The sequence below is a fragment of the Heptranchias perlo genome, chromosome 1 (genome assembly GCF_035084215.1).
Source record: "Heptranchias perlo isolate sHepPer1 chromosome 1, sHepPer1.hap1, whole genome shotgun sequence".
Classification (NCBI taxonomy): Eukaryota; Metazoa; Chordata; class Chondrichthyes; order Hexanchiformes; family Hexanchidae; genus Heptranchias; species Heptranchias perlo.
In genome coordinates, this window is record NC_090325.1 from 93,789,550 (window position 1) to 93,804,367 (window position 14,818).

Here is a 14,818-nt window from a genome sequence, read left to right on the forward strand (position 1 = left end):
ATCTGGTCTATTCTCCTATTCCTATACTCACTAGCACGTGGCAGTGGGAGCAATCCTGAGATTACCACCCTTGAGGTCCTGCTTGTTAAACTTATTTCCTAACTCCTAATATTCTGCTTGCAGGACCTCATCCCTCTTTTTACCTTTGTCATTGGTACCAATATGTACCATGATCTCTGGCTGTTCACCCTCCCCCTTCAGAATGTCCTTCAGCCCCTCAGTGTCATCCATGACTCTGGCACCAGGGAGGCAACATACCATCCATGAATCACGTTTGCGGCCGCAGAAACGCCTGTCTGCTCCCCTAACTATAGAATCCCCTATCACATTTGCTCTCCCGACCTTTCTCCTTCCCCCCTGTAAAGCTGAGCCACTCATGGTGCTCTGGTCTTGGCTCTGGCTGCACTCCCCAGGGGAACCCTCTTTTTCACATCGTTCACCTGAGGAAGGGGGAAGCCTCCGAAAGCTTGTGAATTTAAAATAAAATTGCTGGACTATAACTTGGTGTTGTAAAATTGTTTACAATTGTGAACCCCAGTCCATCACCGGCATCTCCACATCATGACCACCAGTACCCAGAACTGAATACTGGTTAGAGAGTGAGATGCCCTCAGGGGACTCCTGCACTACCTGCCTGGTCCTCCTTGCCTGTCTGGCGGTCACCCAGTCCCTCTCTGCCTGCACTCTCTTAATCTGCGGGGCGACCACCTCCTGAAGTGTGCTATTCACGAAACTCTCAGCCTCGAGGATGCACTGCAGTGACTCCAGCTGATAAACAAATAATCTTTAAAGTTAAAAACTAGATTGTATTATTGCCATCTATAGGTTGTGTACAACAGATATGAATGGCACCAGGCAGTTAGTTTGTTCAATGCTCTCTTAATAAGCAGGTACAAATATCAAAAGTAGGTTTACAAAGGTCTTGCCAACAGAAATACTACTCAGTACATCACCATTTAGTGCAGTTATGTCTTTATTTAGATTTTAATCTTTCAATTGTAAAATAATTTTGTAGGGGAATTTGCTGCATTCAAATTACATTAATATTCTCATCAGAAAACATCTAGGGGTCAAATACTTCTTGACAAAAATTTTAACCAAAGGTTCCTATGAATCTGAAACAGGACTTCCCATTTTGTATTTATACCAACTTTTTGGTTGGTAACTTTTACAAATGGCTTCTTCATTACAACACGATTCACCAGCCCATACTAATGAACTGTGAAGTAACTGTCCCCTCCTCGATACATACCATGGTGTAGTTGTGAGCCACTTTATGCAGGTCAGTGCAGCCCTGTGCATCTGCAAATGAACGAATTCCAAGGCAGTTGGAAGGGTGAAGTTGCTTCATCAGGAACCCACAGCACGCCTCCACAACCTGCGAGAGTTGTAATAGGCAGGCTGTGGACAGCAGGCACTCAATATTATCTTCTTTTAATTCCAGGCGGCCTAAAAAAAAACAAATTATGCAATTTTCTTGCTTTATATAAAATAAACTGTTGTGTTTTGGCTACTTGAAATAAGTTTCATTCAAAAAGCATAAACCTCCAAATGTTTTGGTTAATTTATTAAAACACAGCTGCAGTCAAACAAAGATACTAAAAAAAGCAACTGTGTGTTTTCCAATAAACAGCCCATTGTATATAAACAGTATGCAGGATGAGTCTTTCCAGGTTTGAAAACATGAATAAAGTATGTAATGTGGTAAAGGGTGGAAGGGAAGTTTCTGAAAATGTGTACTAATACATATTGAGGCGAGGTGGGGAAAAGGCTATTTTTTTAAATCACGGCATATGAAGCTATTTTAAATCTTAATGGCATTTGTGTGTTTAGTTAGCAATTGTTAATATTATCTCTGTATACAACTTTAATCTGTTTATAATGTTTTTGGATATATCATTTTATCTGAATGAAAACAAACGATTCCCCGGCCACCTTGCTCCTTCAGTCAGTGTCCCCTTTTATGCTATTGACAATACTTCACACAAATTCCGTCACTCTCATTAGTTGTCTTTCTCCTTCAATCAACTATCCAGTAAGTCCCTGGTCACCTCATTCCCTCTATTCACTGCTGTGTGTTGGTCCCCTTGCTTGCCACTGTGTCCTGGTCACAAATACTCTCTTTGATTGCCCTGCCCCTTCTATTCACCATTATGACTGATTCTCTTTGTTTGCTACCATATCTGGCTCCTGATCGATCTCCCTGACTTCCTCACTCCATCAGCTCATGCTTTGGTCCGATGGGGGTAAAAAAATGAAAAAAATCTTAGGAGAAAAGAAGCAACGGTTCCTTCCAATGACACATTATACAGTTACTGGAATGAGTTTGAATTTATTTACACTTATTAAAATCTTTGTACAGCATTGGGTTATCTATCTTTGACTTGTTATACTGACAGTCCCTGTTAATCTAAACAAATTTTTTGGTGATCGTTTTTGTCTTGGTTAATGAGAGTAGACTAAAGGAAATCAAGTGATTAACTTTTAACTCACATGAAATATTTGATGTGAAAACTGATTGCTTTGCATAATGCTGGCGTGCCATTTTCAATGGATGTTCTTCAAGCAAACCAATGATCCATTCATTATGAGAGGGGCTGAAAGTAGAATCCATTGTCACCTGCTTTCAGCACTGTCAATTCATCCCACCAGCAGAGGGAGCAACAACATTTGATGCAGTTGAAGATTCCAGCAGGCATCAATGGTTAATTCTGAAGGAGCAAGCCTCATTGAGCGCATGATTTCTCTATTGCAACGCCAGTAGAAATGAGTTTTGCATCCATTGTTGATGTCAATAAAAAAGTCCTGACATCCAATTAGCTAACCAACACAAAATTGTGCATTACCTACCTGACTTTTACAGAATTACAGTAAAATTCCTCAGGTAGAGGCTGTTAAGGCACTTCAGATAATTGCGTGGTGGTAGATGCAATCACATATTGCTCTGTTAGGAACAGTGCACATTCCAATATGCACAATCTTATTTACCAGTGGCAGTAAGTTGATACCAGATCATGTGTTAGTTGTATGCGGTGGCTGTAAAGAGTGGAAAATGGAGTGCAAAGTTGAAGTTCAAATTTTTTAGAAGCTGAACTGTTTATTCTGGTCAAACAATTCCTTAAACAGAAGATATCTGTATTGGTACAAAATCTGTTCTTCCAACTATACACGAGTACAAAAAGGTTCACACCACGATTGCCTGTAAGGAATGACTCTGTAACCCGGTATTCCCAGTTAGTAGCCGCGTGAGTCAGAGAATTAGCCCTATTTTCGACATGCACTCCTTGTGAACATGACTTCCTGGCTAGGAGTGCAGAATCACTCCCAGAAAGTCAACATGGCTTCTAAGAGTCCATGAAGCACACAGGATTGTTATAAATTTATCAATGACTTGAAAAGGGTGGCAAAAATGAAAAACAATTACAATAAATAATAGTGCACACCACAACAGAAAAGGACTGAACTGGTATTAGTGAATGACTACCAAATATTTCAAATTTTTAGATTGGGGAACAGCTTCTCCTCACAATCTGAACTGTCCAGTAAGTGTGAAATAGTTTTGTTGAACAATTATCCCATACAGTCAAAATAGTGAGAAAGCGCTGTTTATATTGCCCTTTTAATGAGCTTGCTAATCGCAAGTATATAAAGTAACATAAAAAAGTTATTTGTCCATATTCTCAGCTCAAGTTGAGCTGTAAAAATTATTCCGTGTCTTTGTTGTCTGCGCCTTTCTTTCTGTATTTACAGCGCTAGGGTAGTTTAAAGGAGTAAATGCAACTTTGTCGTGCTTGTCACCATAGATGATTTCACTTCCTCCTGGTCTGATGAATCTAACCCTAAGGCAGTTATCACCTCAGAAGACAGTGACAAGATACAGCAGAGGGACCAACACGAGCTGCTGAAGGGATGCAGGACAGAAACCAAAGTCTATGTAATGCTGGCAAACAGTAGTGGCTTCCCTGTACAAGTTTGAAGGTAACAAGCAATACATCAGCCTCAAGAGACAGCAGATGCTGGCCCCTCAGCACTCTCACCACTATTCCAGAGCCTCCCGGTGGAGGGCATAAACCCTGCTTCATCAGCCATTGACAATATCCATGCCAGTATTAAGGCTGATACACCCAGGTGCACAATGATATTATATATTATGCAACTGAACTAGGCAGGGTCAATCGACTCATCTGTAAGCTGTTTCAGGATGTTCCCATTCAGTGCTGTCTCGTCACCTGAAGGTCTTCCTGTGGCGGTTCCATGATCTGCATCCAGTCCTGCTGAGGCCGAGATGGCCCTGATCCAAAGTACCACCTTTCTAGATCACTGAGCAGAATAAAATGACACATTTTTAGCACACACATCATAGTAAATTAATAACATTGTTGCAATAGTACTCATGCTTTTTGATTACTCTTACTCTGCCACATATTGTCCCAATAATAATTAGAATTACTGTAGCATCTAAATGTAAAAACATATTTATTTAGATTTTTTCCCTATTTATTACAAATACTCCATAAACCGTTAGTGAAGCTAACCACTAACAAGTATACTGATTAGAAAGTGCAAGCGAAAGTTTGCTTACCCTATTGAGGTACTGTAATCGGAGAATTGTTTTTCTCACTTCTGTCTCCGGTGCCATCTCTTCTCCTACCATACCATATTTTCAATCCTATTTCATTGGTTGCTCATCCTTCTGTGTTCAAATCTTACAGTGGCACTCTTATCCTGTAGAGTTCACTAATCCTAATATATTCATGTAGTGGACAGCTTGACTGAGGTCAGTTGTGATAAAGAAATTAGTTCCTCCCGGTGAACATTAACTTGCATTCCTTTTTAACTTTCATTCAGAATAATGCACTAACAGAATTTGATACAAAGATACGTTACTGCACACATTTCATACCTTAATAACTTGGGAGAAAATGATCAGTGTTAATGCAATTATGATTTCCTATACATCTGAATGTTGTGCACACTCATTTTCTATAGCAAATTCTGTCCAAAGTTAAAAAGAACAACTCAATTCATATTGGTTCTACTGTGTCAGGAATGACGAGGCCTGGATGTGAAGCTGAATTATAGTGCTGCTGTGCTACACCATACAACTAATCATGCTATGCATCTTGGGTTTGTTTCTCCTCTGAATAACTGTCTCAGCTGATGTTTTTTTTAATCTGATAATTTAAAACATTTACTACAGTGTCAAAACTACATCAAAATTTGTGAGTTGGCGTCAAAACTGCCTTAATCTGAAATGCCAGTTTCAATTTAATGGTATGCGCAGTATGAATACAAGTCCCCAAGTCATCTAATTGTATCAACTGTTTTAGTTAATCAGAGGAAATGTTAGTGATGAAATCAAATTAAAATGAGAAGGATATAAAATGATATTAAAGAGGAAATAGGGAACCGGTTGTCAAAAATCTTTCACAATACTTAGAGCCAAATGGATTGGGAAACAGCTAATGGAAGCAGCAAAAGCATGAACATTGAAGACTTCAATCCAGTTATCTTATCTTCAGTGGATGGAAAGGTATTTAGATACTGTAATAGGAGACTTGCTAATCAACAGAGCTATTCTACCCTGCCAGTTCATATTGTGAATCATCAATCACATTTATTCTTGGGGGAGGGGGAAAGACGGTGGAGACCTGCTTGCATGGATACCAAATTTCTTTCTTTCTAACAATATTAGTTTTTTTTTAAAAAAAGAGTTGTTAGTCACTTTGGTAAAACCTGGTACTGCTGAGTTTTGTAAGTAAGACAATAGCTCTTTTTCAAAGGAAACTGATATGCAGCACTCTCACTGTGGAGTAGATTTCAAGTCTCTTATGGAGAAATGCCACTGAGGCCTCCTAAATGAAGGAAGCTCTGCATTGTCGAATGACTCCCTTGGAGGAGAGAGATAAACTAAGACTCATCTGGGAAAATTCTTAGTCCTTCCGATGCATAGGTCACAAGCTAAGCTGATTACGCTGGGCCCCAACCTAACACAGGAGTTTCCAATTGCTTGGCTTGGGGCGGAGCTGGCCTCAAATAAGAGCACTGATGCAAAGAGGGCACAGGCGGGGCCTTCCAATGCTGGTAGTTCCAGCATTCTGGGCCTCTCAGACAAATGATGAATCTTTAGACACCTGTATACTGAGAAGAAAGAGGCAAACTGGCCTCTTGAATGGTGCAATGGGGTTTGTGGGACCACCTTGGAGGACCTCAGAAGATTCTGCAGGTAGAAATGTTTTTCATTTTTGTTTAATTATCAGCCCCATACAAAAGGCGGGGTGGGGGGGGGGCCACATGGTGGCAGTGGAGCCCACCAATGTGTTTCTTTGTATTATTTGTTCTTGGGATGTTGTGGTACTGGCAAGGCAGTATTTATTGCCAATCCCTAGCTGCCCAAAAGGCATTAAGAGTCCACCAAGTAGTGTGGGACTGGACTCACATTTAGGCTTGACTAAGTAGGGATGGCAGATTCCTTTCCCTGAAGGATAAGTGAACCAGGTGGGTTTTTAGTACAATCCAGCAGCTTTCACAGTCATACTGTGGTGCCAGCCTGCAAATGACCAGATTTATTGGGCCCGATATTAGGAGGGCAGCGGGTTCGCAGCAGGGGGTCGACTGGGCGCGTGGGTAACACGCCCAGTGAAATCAGGATGCTCCGCACGCAATCGCAGCTTGATTGGAGCCACTTAACTGTGCTTCCGGGCTGGAAAGCTGCGCAGCGGGTGGACTGCGCATGCGTAGCATAGGCCGTCAGCTGGAGGAGCCCTATTTAAAGGGGCAATCCTCCACTGACTGATGCTGTAGGAAATAGGAAAAATTACAGCATGGAGCAGCCCAGGGGGAAGGCTGCTCCCAGGTTTAATGATGCCTCACTCCAGGTATTATTGGATGGGGTGAGGAGGAAGGGGAGGACAGAGATCTTCTCCCCGGCGGGCGGGAGGAAGCGGCCTGCCTCTGCCACCAAGAAGGCCTGGCTTGAGGTGCCAGAGGAGGTCACCTGCACCACCAACATATCGCGCACCTGCATACAGTGCAGGAGACGCTTCAATAACCTAAGTAGGCCAGCCGAAATGAGTACACTTACTCATTCCCCTACACACCGTCTGCCACATAACCGCCCCCACCCCACATCTCCTTCTGCACTGCCAACACTACTCTATCACATCACTCCTCACACCCACTCAAAGCTCATCCTCATCTTACCGGCACTTACTCACCTCGCCAGTACTCATCCCACCACTACCACTCAACCCAATCCTCATACAATCGCATGGCTCTGTCTCATACTCACCCTCTCATGCATCTCTTTCACGGTCAGCCTCACTCATCATGCCACTACCTGCGCTGTAGCCACAGGGCACGCATCATATATGTGCAGCAGGAAGCATATGGCAAACGTGTCGTGAGCATGCAGGGGATGCACAAGGGTGATTGAGGGTTTGTCATGGTTTTTACTTATATTTAATTTCTGATCAACTCACATTACATATTATATTGGCACCACTACTGCCACGTCTTTGCGAATCTTGTCTGGTTTGTGCAATAATGCCCTTTCCTGAGGATCACAATGAAGACCCACAACTGATGCCACCCACTGTGTCACTGCAGAGTGGGTGTAGGTGTACTTGCAGGGCTTTTTTGTGCAGACGACTGAGAGACGTCGGCGATGTCCCCGGTGGCACCCTGGAAGGATGTGGAGGAGAAGTTGTTGAGGGCAGTGGCGACTTTGACAGCGACAGGTAAGATGATGATGCTCGGGCCAGCCAGGAGCAGCTCGGCATGAAGGAGGCTGCAGATGTCCACGACTATATGCCGAGTGACTCTGAGCCTCCGTGCGCACTGCTACTCAGAGAGGTCCAGGAAGCTGAGCCTTGGTCTGTAGACCCTGTGGCGAGGGTAGTGCCTTTTTTTTTTATTCGTTCATGGGATGTGGGCGTCGCTGGTGAGGCCGGCATTTATCGCCCATCCCTAATTGCCCTTGAGAAGGTGGTGGTGAGCCACCTTCTTGAACCGCTGCAGTCCGTGTGGTGACGGTTCTCCCACAGTGCTGTTAGGAAGGGAGTTCCAGGATTTTGACCCAGCGACGATGAAGGAACGGCGATATATTTCCAAGTCGGGATGGTGTGTGACTTGGAGGGGAATGTGCAAGTGGTGTTGTTCCCATGTGCCTGCTGCTCTTGTCCTTCTAGGTGGTAGAGGTCGCTGGTTTGGGAGGTGCTGTCGAAGAAGCCTTGGCGAGTTGCTGCAGTGCATCCTGTGGATGGTACACACTGCAGCCACTGTGCGCCGGTGGTGGAGTGAATGTTTACGGTGGTGGATGGGGTGCCAATCTGCGACGCATCTCTCTCTGCCGTTGCCCTCCCTCCTGCTGTGCAGGTGGATGTGTCACAGCACTGTGTTGTGGGGCTCCACGTGTCAGAGGTGGACGGCGAGGCTGTTCGTCCTCTGAGGAGGTCATGACTGCAGCTACGGCGACCCCCATCCGGAAAATGTACACTTGAGGCGGTCCGCAAGGTAGGTACACGTGTCTGGACACCGGGGTAAGTGTGCAAGTTGGTGAATTTTATTGTTAGGAAGAGGGTGGTGGAGGCCAAACTTTGTCCAAAGTGACAGAGTGGTCTCCTGCAATGAGTGAGGGTCTCCCCCCGCCCAACCTGTCAAATGGACCTTTGCAGCTGCCACAGGCTGATGGCTGCAACACGTCCATTTGAACTGGGAGTGTTTCCCCCAGTACGGGAAACAGTCCCAGTTGTTAGTAAAATCCCACCCCTCCTAAAATGTCATGTTAATCGGTCTCTAAACGACCTGAAATACCTTAATTATTACTTTAAGTGGCACCTCGCCTGCTTTAATTGCCGACGGGAGTCCCAAATGCGGGGGCTGCGCGCGCACGTCAGCGGGTCACTGGGGAACCCAGAAGTGGGAGTGTTGGAGCCAGGCTGCAGACCCGCCCCAGGAATCCCCGATTTTCACAGCCCCCCCGCCACGAACGCACCCGCTTGGGGGTGCGAAAATCAAGCCCATTGCATTTTATTTCACAACTTGCTATGGTGGGATGTAAACTCATGACCACTGGGATTGCTAGTCTAGTACCGTAACCTGTAGTCTCCCATCGGGAAATACTCTGGCGATGTCAGCGATGTAGGTCGCTGTCAGGTGTGATTCCACTGTAATTGCTGGCATTGTGCCCGGAGGATTTTCAGTGTCATCTTGTTTATTAAAATGACTCCTTTGTATGCCTTTTCCTGATTTCAATTCACAAAAGAGAATTCCTGTTTAGCTTACTGTAAAACGGCCATTATTTAATTTGTCTAGTACAAAGATGTAAAATTGCTTTTTGTTCAAACAAAATTAACAGAGAGAATTATTTTACCCAGAATGTGTAATTTGCAAATTGCTCCAGAATATACTCTTGGGAGTTTGACAAAACTGTTTCAGATATGATGTTTCTTATACTTTATCTAATAGTTGATTAGGTTATATTTACCTGTATATGCATATTGAACTAATGCCCACAGTGCATTGGAGTCAACGCCTTCAATCTTTATTTCTTCTTGTTTAGCCTCCCTTACGTCGTTTGTAAACATTGCAGCAAAGTAGTCTGAAACTGAAGAAAGAACCAACCTGGGAATACAAGGAGTAACCTGCTCTTACTAACCGTTATGATTTTCAGCTACATCTACTGTCCAATGCCTTTCTTCTTATGAAATGTACAGTGTCATTCAGTATAGAGCATTAAAGAGATTTTTGGATTTTTTTCCTTTGGTCGCCAATGTGAAAGAAAAAGTGCAAATATAAAATGTTTTTTTATATATGCGCAATGACCTTATATCAGTGACCAAAGAAAATATATCTATTATGAACTGATGAAAGTAAGAACAAAGGGGCCGAGTTTTTAAAAATGGATACGATCACAAAGTCGTATTGGTATTGAAGGAATGTTACCAAAATGAAATAAAAATCCTATTTTCCAAAAAGTGAAATTGGGTACTTGGTCTGTTTGTGGAAAAAAATGCATTCTATAAAAATAGTCACCAAAATCATAACCTCCTTTTAAACATCATTAATGACTTTTAATTCCCAAAGGCATTTCACTAAATTTTTACAATAGACTCCATGTTATATTTCCTCAACAAACACTAAGGGCTCGATATTAGGAGGGAGGCGGGTTGGCAGCAGGGGGTCGACTGGGCACATGGGTAACGCGCCCAGTTAATTCGGGGTGCTCCGCACTCGATAACAGCCTAATTGAAGGCAGTTACCTTGGCTTCCGGGTTTCGCATTGGAAAGCTGCGCAGCAGGCGGACTGCACACCCGCATCATAGGCTGTCAGCTGGAGGAGCCCTATTTAAAGGGGCAGTCCTCCACTGACTGATGCTGCAGAAAGGAGCCAAAATTACAGCATGGAGCAGCCCAGGTGGAAGGCTACTCCCAGGTTTAATGATGCTTTACTCCAGGTCCTACTCGATGGGGTGAGGAGGAGAGGGAGGACAGAGATCTTCTCCCCGGCGGATGGGAGGAAGTGGCCTGCCTCTGCCACCATGAAGGGCTGGCTCGAGGTGGCAGAGGAGGTCACCTGCACTACCAACATATCGCGCACCCGCATACAGTGCCAGGAGGCACTTCAATGACCTAAGTAGGTCAGTCGAAGTGAGTACACTTACTCACTCCCCTACACTCCGTCTGCCACATAACCACCCCCATCCCACATCTCCTTCTGCACTGCCAACACTACTCTATCACACCACCCCTCACACCCACTCAAAGCTCATCCTCATCTTACCTGACCTTACTCACCTCGCCAGTACTCATCCCACCACTACCACTCAACCCGATCCTCATACAATCTCATGGCTCTATCTCATACTCACCCTCTCATGCATCTCTTTCACGGTCAGCCTCACCCAACCTGCCACTACCTGTGCTGCAGCCACAGGGCATGCATCACATATGTGCAGTAGGAAGCGTAAGGGAAATGTGTTGTGAGCATGAAGGAGATGCACAAGGGTGTTTGAAGGTTTGTCATGGTTTTTACTTATATTTAATTTCTGATCAACTCATATTACATATTATATTGTCACCACTACTGCCATGTCTTTGCAAATCTTGTCTGGTTTGTGCAATAATTCCCTTTCCTGAGGATCACCATGAAGACCCACAACCGATGCCACCCATTGTGTCACTGCAGAGTGGGCGTTTTGTGCAGATGACTGAGAGACGTCGGCAATGTCCCCGGTGGCACCCTGGAAGGATGCGGAGGAGAAGTTGTTGAGGGCAGTGGTGACTTTGACAGCGACAGGTAAGAAGATGGTGCTCGGGCCAGCCGGGAGCAGCTCGGCATGAAGGAGGCTGCAGATGTCCATGACTACATGTCGAGTGACTCTGAGCCTCTCTGTGCACTGCTGAGGGTCGGTCTGTAGACCTGTGGCAAGGGTAGTGCCTTCTGCGACGCATCTCTCTCTGCCATTGCCCTCCCTCCTGCTGTGCAGGTGGATGTGTCACAGCATTGTGTTGTGGAGCTCCACATGTCAGAGGTGGACGGTGTGGCCGGCGAAGCTGGTGATGCTGTTCGTCCTCAGAGGAGGTCATGGCTGCAGCTACGGCGGCCCCCATCCGGAAGATGTATGTTTGAGGGGTTCCGCAAGATAGGTAAATGTGTCTGCACACCGGGGTTGAGGTTCCAAGTTGATGAATTTTATTGTTAGGAGGAGGGTGGTGGAGGCCAAACTTTGTCCAAAGTGACAGAGTGGCCTCCTGCAATGAGTGGGGGTCTCCCCCCACACCTGTCAAGTGGACCTTTGCAGCTGCCACAGGCTGGTGGCTGCAACACGTCCATTTCAACTGGGAACGTTTCCCCCAGGAGGGGAAATACGTTCAGTTGAGATGAAAATCCCACCCGTCCTAAAATATTCTACAAATCAGGTCTGCTAACGACCTGAACTATCACATTAATTGCCTTAAGTGGGATCCCGCGGCTTTAATTGCCGGTGGGAGTCCCACATGCGGGGGCTGCGCGCGCATCTAAGCGCGTCACTGGGGAACCCGGAAGTGGGCGGGTTGGAGCCGGGCTCCGAACCCGCCCCAGGAATCCCGATTTTCGGAGTCCACCCGCCACGAACCCGCCAGCTCGGACGTCCAAAAATCGAGCCCTAACTGTTTGTAGAGTGCCATAGATCACAACAAGATTGAAAGGGACAGTGTTTATATTGCTGCACATTCCATTAATTAGAGTCTAATATTGACTTTCTGACAAACAGCCAGGACTTTGACTTAAATTGCAGCAAAAAAAAGTCTTGGCACATTTTCCATTCACCTGTGAGCTGGAATCCTCCGGTCACCGGCTAGTAGCACTACATCACACAGCTGCTTGTGTCGAAGGTAGTTCTCCATCTTCTTGAAGGTCTGTTCCGCATGGTTTAATGCCTGAAAACACTCTTCAGGGGCAGAAGGATCCATAGTATGGCACGAGGACAGGGTCTGACTGCTGTTTGAAGTCCTGCTGTGAAGAAGCTAGATAATTAATATCACTATAGCTTACAATTGTAAAAACAGATATAAACAGTAAGCAAGCTCATTTATAGTGTACAGATTTTCATCTTTTAGCCACAACAGAATTGCTCTGATTTACTTAATTTCTTTAACACTGCACTGTCATTTTCTTCATCAATAGCTACAAATATTGCAAAAAATCTTTGTAATAACTATTGTACGTTCTGAAAGCATGCAATTATGAACTATATGCCAACTTTTTATGATAGAAATAAATATACTGTACCAATGTTTTAAATAACTAAACTTTCCAGCATGTTACTTCGTTGTTTAACTCTATTCCTTCAAATGTTTAAGACAATGGTCAGGTCTGCAAAATGGAGAGTAATACGCTCCATAACATCTTAAACAAAGTGAAAAGGCTAAAAAAAAAATTGGTTTTGAGTTTTTAATCCCATTGTAATCAACAGGATTGCAGTAACATGGAATTATTTTCATTTGGGATAGACAGCAAAGGTGAAATGTCTACTCAAAATACATGGGTCTTACAAAAGTTAATTATGCCTGCCAGACACTATCAAAAGTACACATCTAATTATCCATATCAGGTACTATCAAAAATGCAAACTTTCTTTCAAACTTATGCAGCATATTAGAACAATTATGTAGTCCCTTCAGAATGGCAATAAGACCATTGTGTTGCATAGGATGGGATATCCAGTGAGTTAGCAGCTCTTAAAGAGCTACTGCTTATAGTTAAAGCAGGGTTGCACAATAGCAAATCTAAGTCTTGCTGATAATAGTTCAGGAAGGCAGCACAGCAGGATAGGAGCAGGACTTTTCCTTTCGAGAATGGGTTATTATTCCAGAAGGTGTTGCAAAGGAGAGTTGCCCCATTTGGAGCCAAGGAACACCTTCTGATCAGAAACATTGTTTGAAATGCCTGAATGGAGGTGACTTGAGTGAGTCAAAGTCAGCTCCTATGTCCAAAGGATATGGAAGCAGATGAGAAAGCCATTTTCTGGATTTATGAAGATTGCCAAGGTAAATGTACCCACACTTTGTGTACTTTTAGTATATGGCCTTATTGGCACTTTTGATGAAACAACAAAAACTTGTATTCATATAACACCTTTAACATAGTGAAACATCCCACGGCACTTCACATAATCTTGACTCCCATTATTTTCACTGATTGGATTGTGTTTGCAATAATCATGAGTGCAATACTACAGAGTTAATAATTGCTATCTGATCAAGAGGGGTCAATTACTGGACATTCATCATCCTTTTGTGTCATTGGAAATTGCTTATTATAACACCACATTCTATTTGCTCTGAATTTAAGTACAGTTGTTTTGAAATATAAAATTATATTTGTTTGCAATTCATTTAGAGAAGATGCAATAATGTGCCAGTGAAAGGATTCATTTCTGTCAGAATTTCATTCTGCTTACTTTTCATACGCTAGTGTTATTTCTACAAATCAATAATAATATTCTGTAATTGTATGTACAATGCACTTGTTCTGAACTAAACTAATTTGAAATAATTTTACCACTACAATGCTGGTTGAAAATGTCCTAGCGCCTAACGACCATTCCCTAAAAAAAACACATCACTGAGGCACAGCACAATAATAAGAAAAATCCATTAGCACATTTCACCTTTTTTCAATACTTTCTTACCAACACAACATGCTGGAATCAATTTAATTTTCATGTAATGTTCTAAATTTGCATTGCATATATCTGCTCTGGACATAGTGTTCATAGTCAAACAAAAAAAAACTCCCAAAGCTAAGATTGTTAAGTATTGACATTATCCTGCAAGGAGGTACAGAATGACCTATATGGGTCTTATCACACAAGGTGAATGCTAAGAGCTCTGAAATTGGTAAGGTGACTTTTTAACATTCTGATTAAAGAAACTGAACTAAAATTGAAGATAGACTTGTTCACAAGTGCAACTTATTGTTGCGGTGATGGAATCCTTCACCACATTTTAAAAATTCTTAAGAATATGGTAGAAAGAATGTGGTACAGCGCGTTGCTACTGCAGTGTACTGTAGCATGGAGTGAAAGATACAGGCACGATTGCAAAGCCAGCTCCTAATCCCTTCATGCCACTATAGGGATGGGGCCAAATGGAGGTTTGCCTCTAGGGAAAGAGAAAAATTAATAAATCAGAAGATGAGGTTCCATCACACGAACTTTTGAGCAGCTGAATTTAGGGTGGCACATGCTTGAGTGCAGGTTGTGCGCTATCCTCCTTACCATGAAATGGTCTTTTGTATGGAGAGAAAACCAAAAAGAGTGGGTAGAAAGAT

The 14,818-nt window shown here is 43.5% G+C and overlaps 1 protein-coding gene across 6 annotated transcripts in view; it reads right to left on the bottom strand.

The window, feature by feature from the left end:
- Window positions 1-14,818, bottom strand: part of LOC137324449 (kelch-like protein 5) — a 144,851-nt gene that overhangs the window by 66,884 nt on the left and 63,149 nt on the right. For 3 of the 6 annotated variants that reach the window (XM_067988750.1, XM_067988770.1, XM_067988731.1), the window contains exons 2-4: window positions 12,314-12,496; window positions 9,488-9,624; window positions 1,253-1,449 (exon numbers count right to left, since the gene is read on the bottom strand). In XM_067988750.1, coding sequence (XP_067844851.1) covers window positions 1,253-1,449; window positions 9,488-9,624; window positions 12,314-12,456 — 477 coding nt within the window. In that variant the 5' untranslated portion in view covers window positions 12,457-12,496. Of the gene's footprint in view, window positions 1-1,252; window positions 1,450-9,487; window positions 9,625-12,313; window positions 12,500-14,818 lie in introns of all 6 variants that reach the window. The other 3 variants (XM_067988761.1, XM_067988740.1, XM_067988777.1) reach the window with 1 other exon arrangement.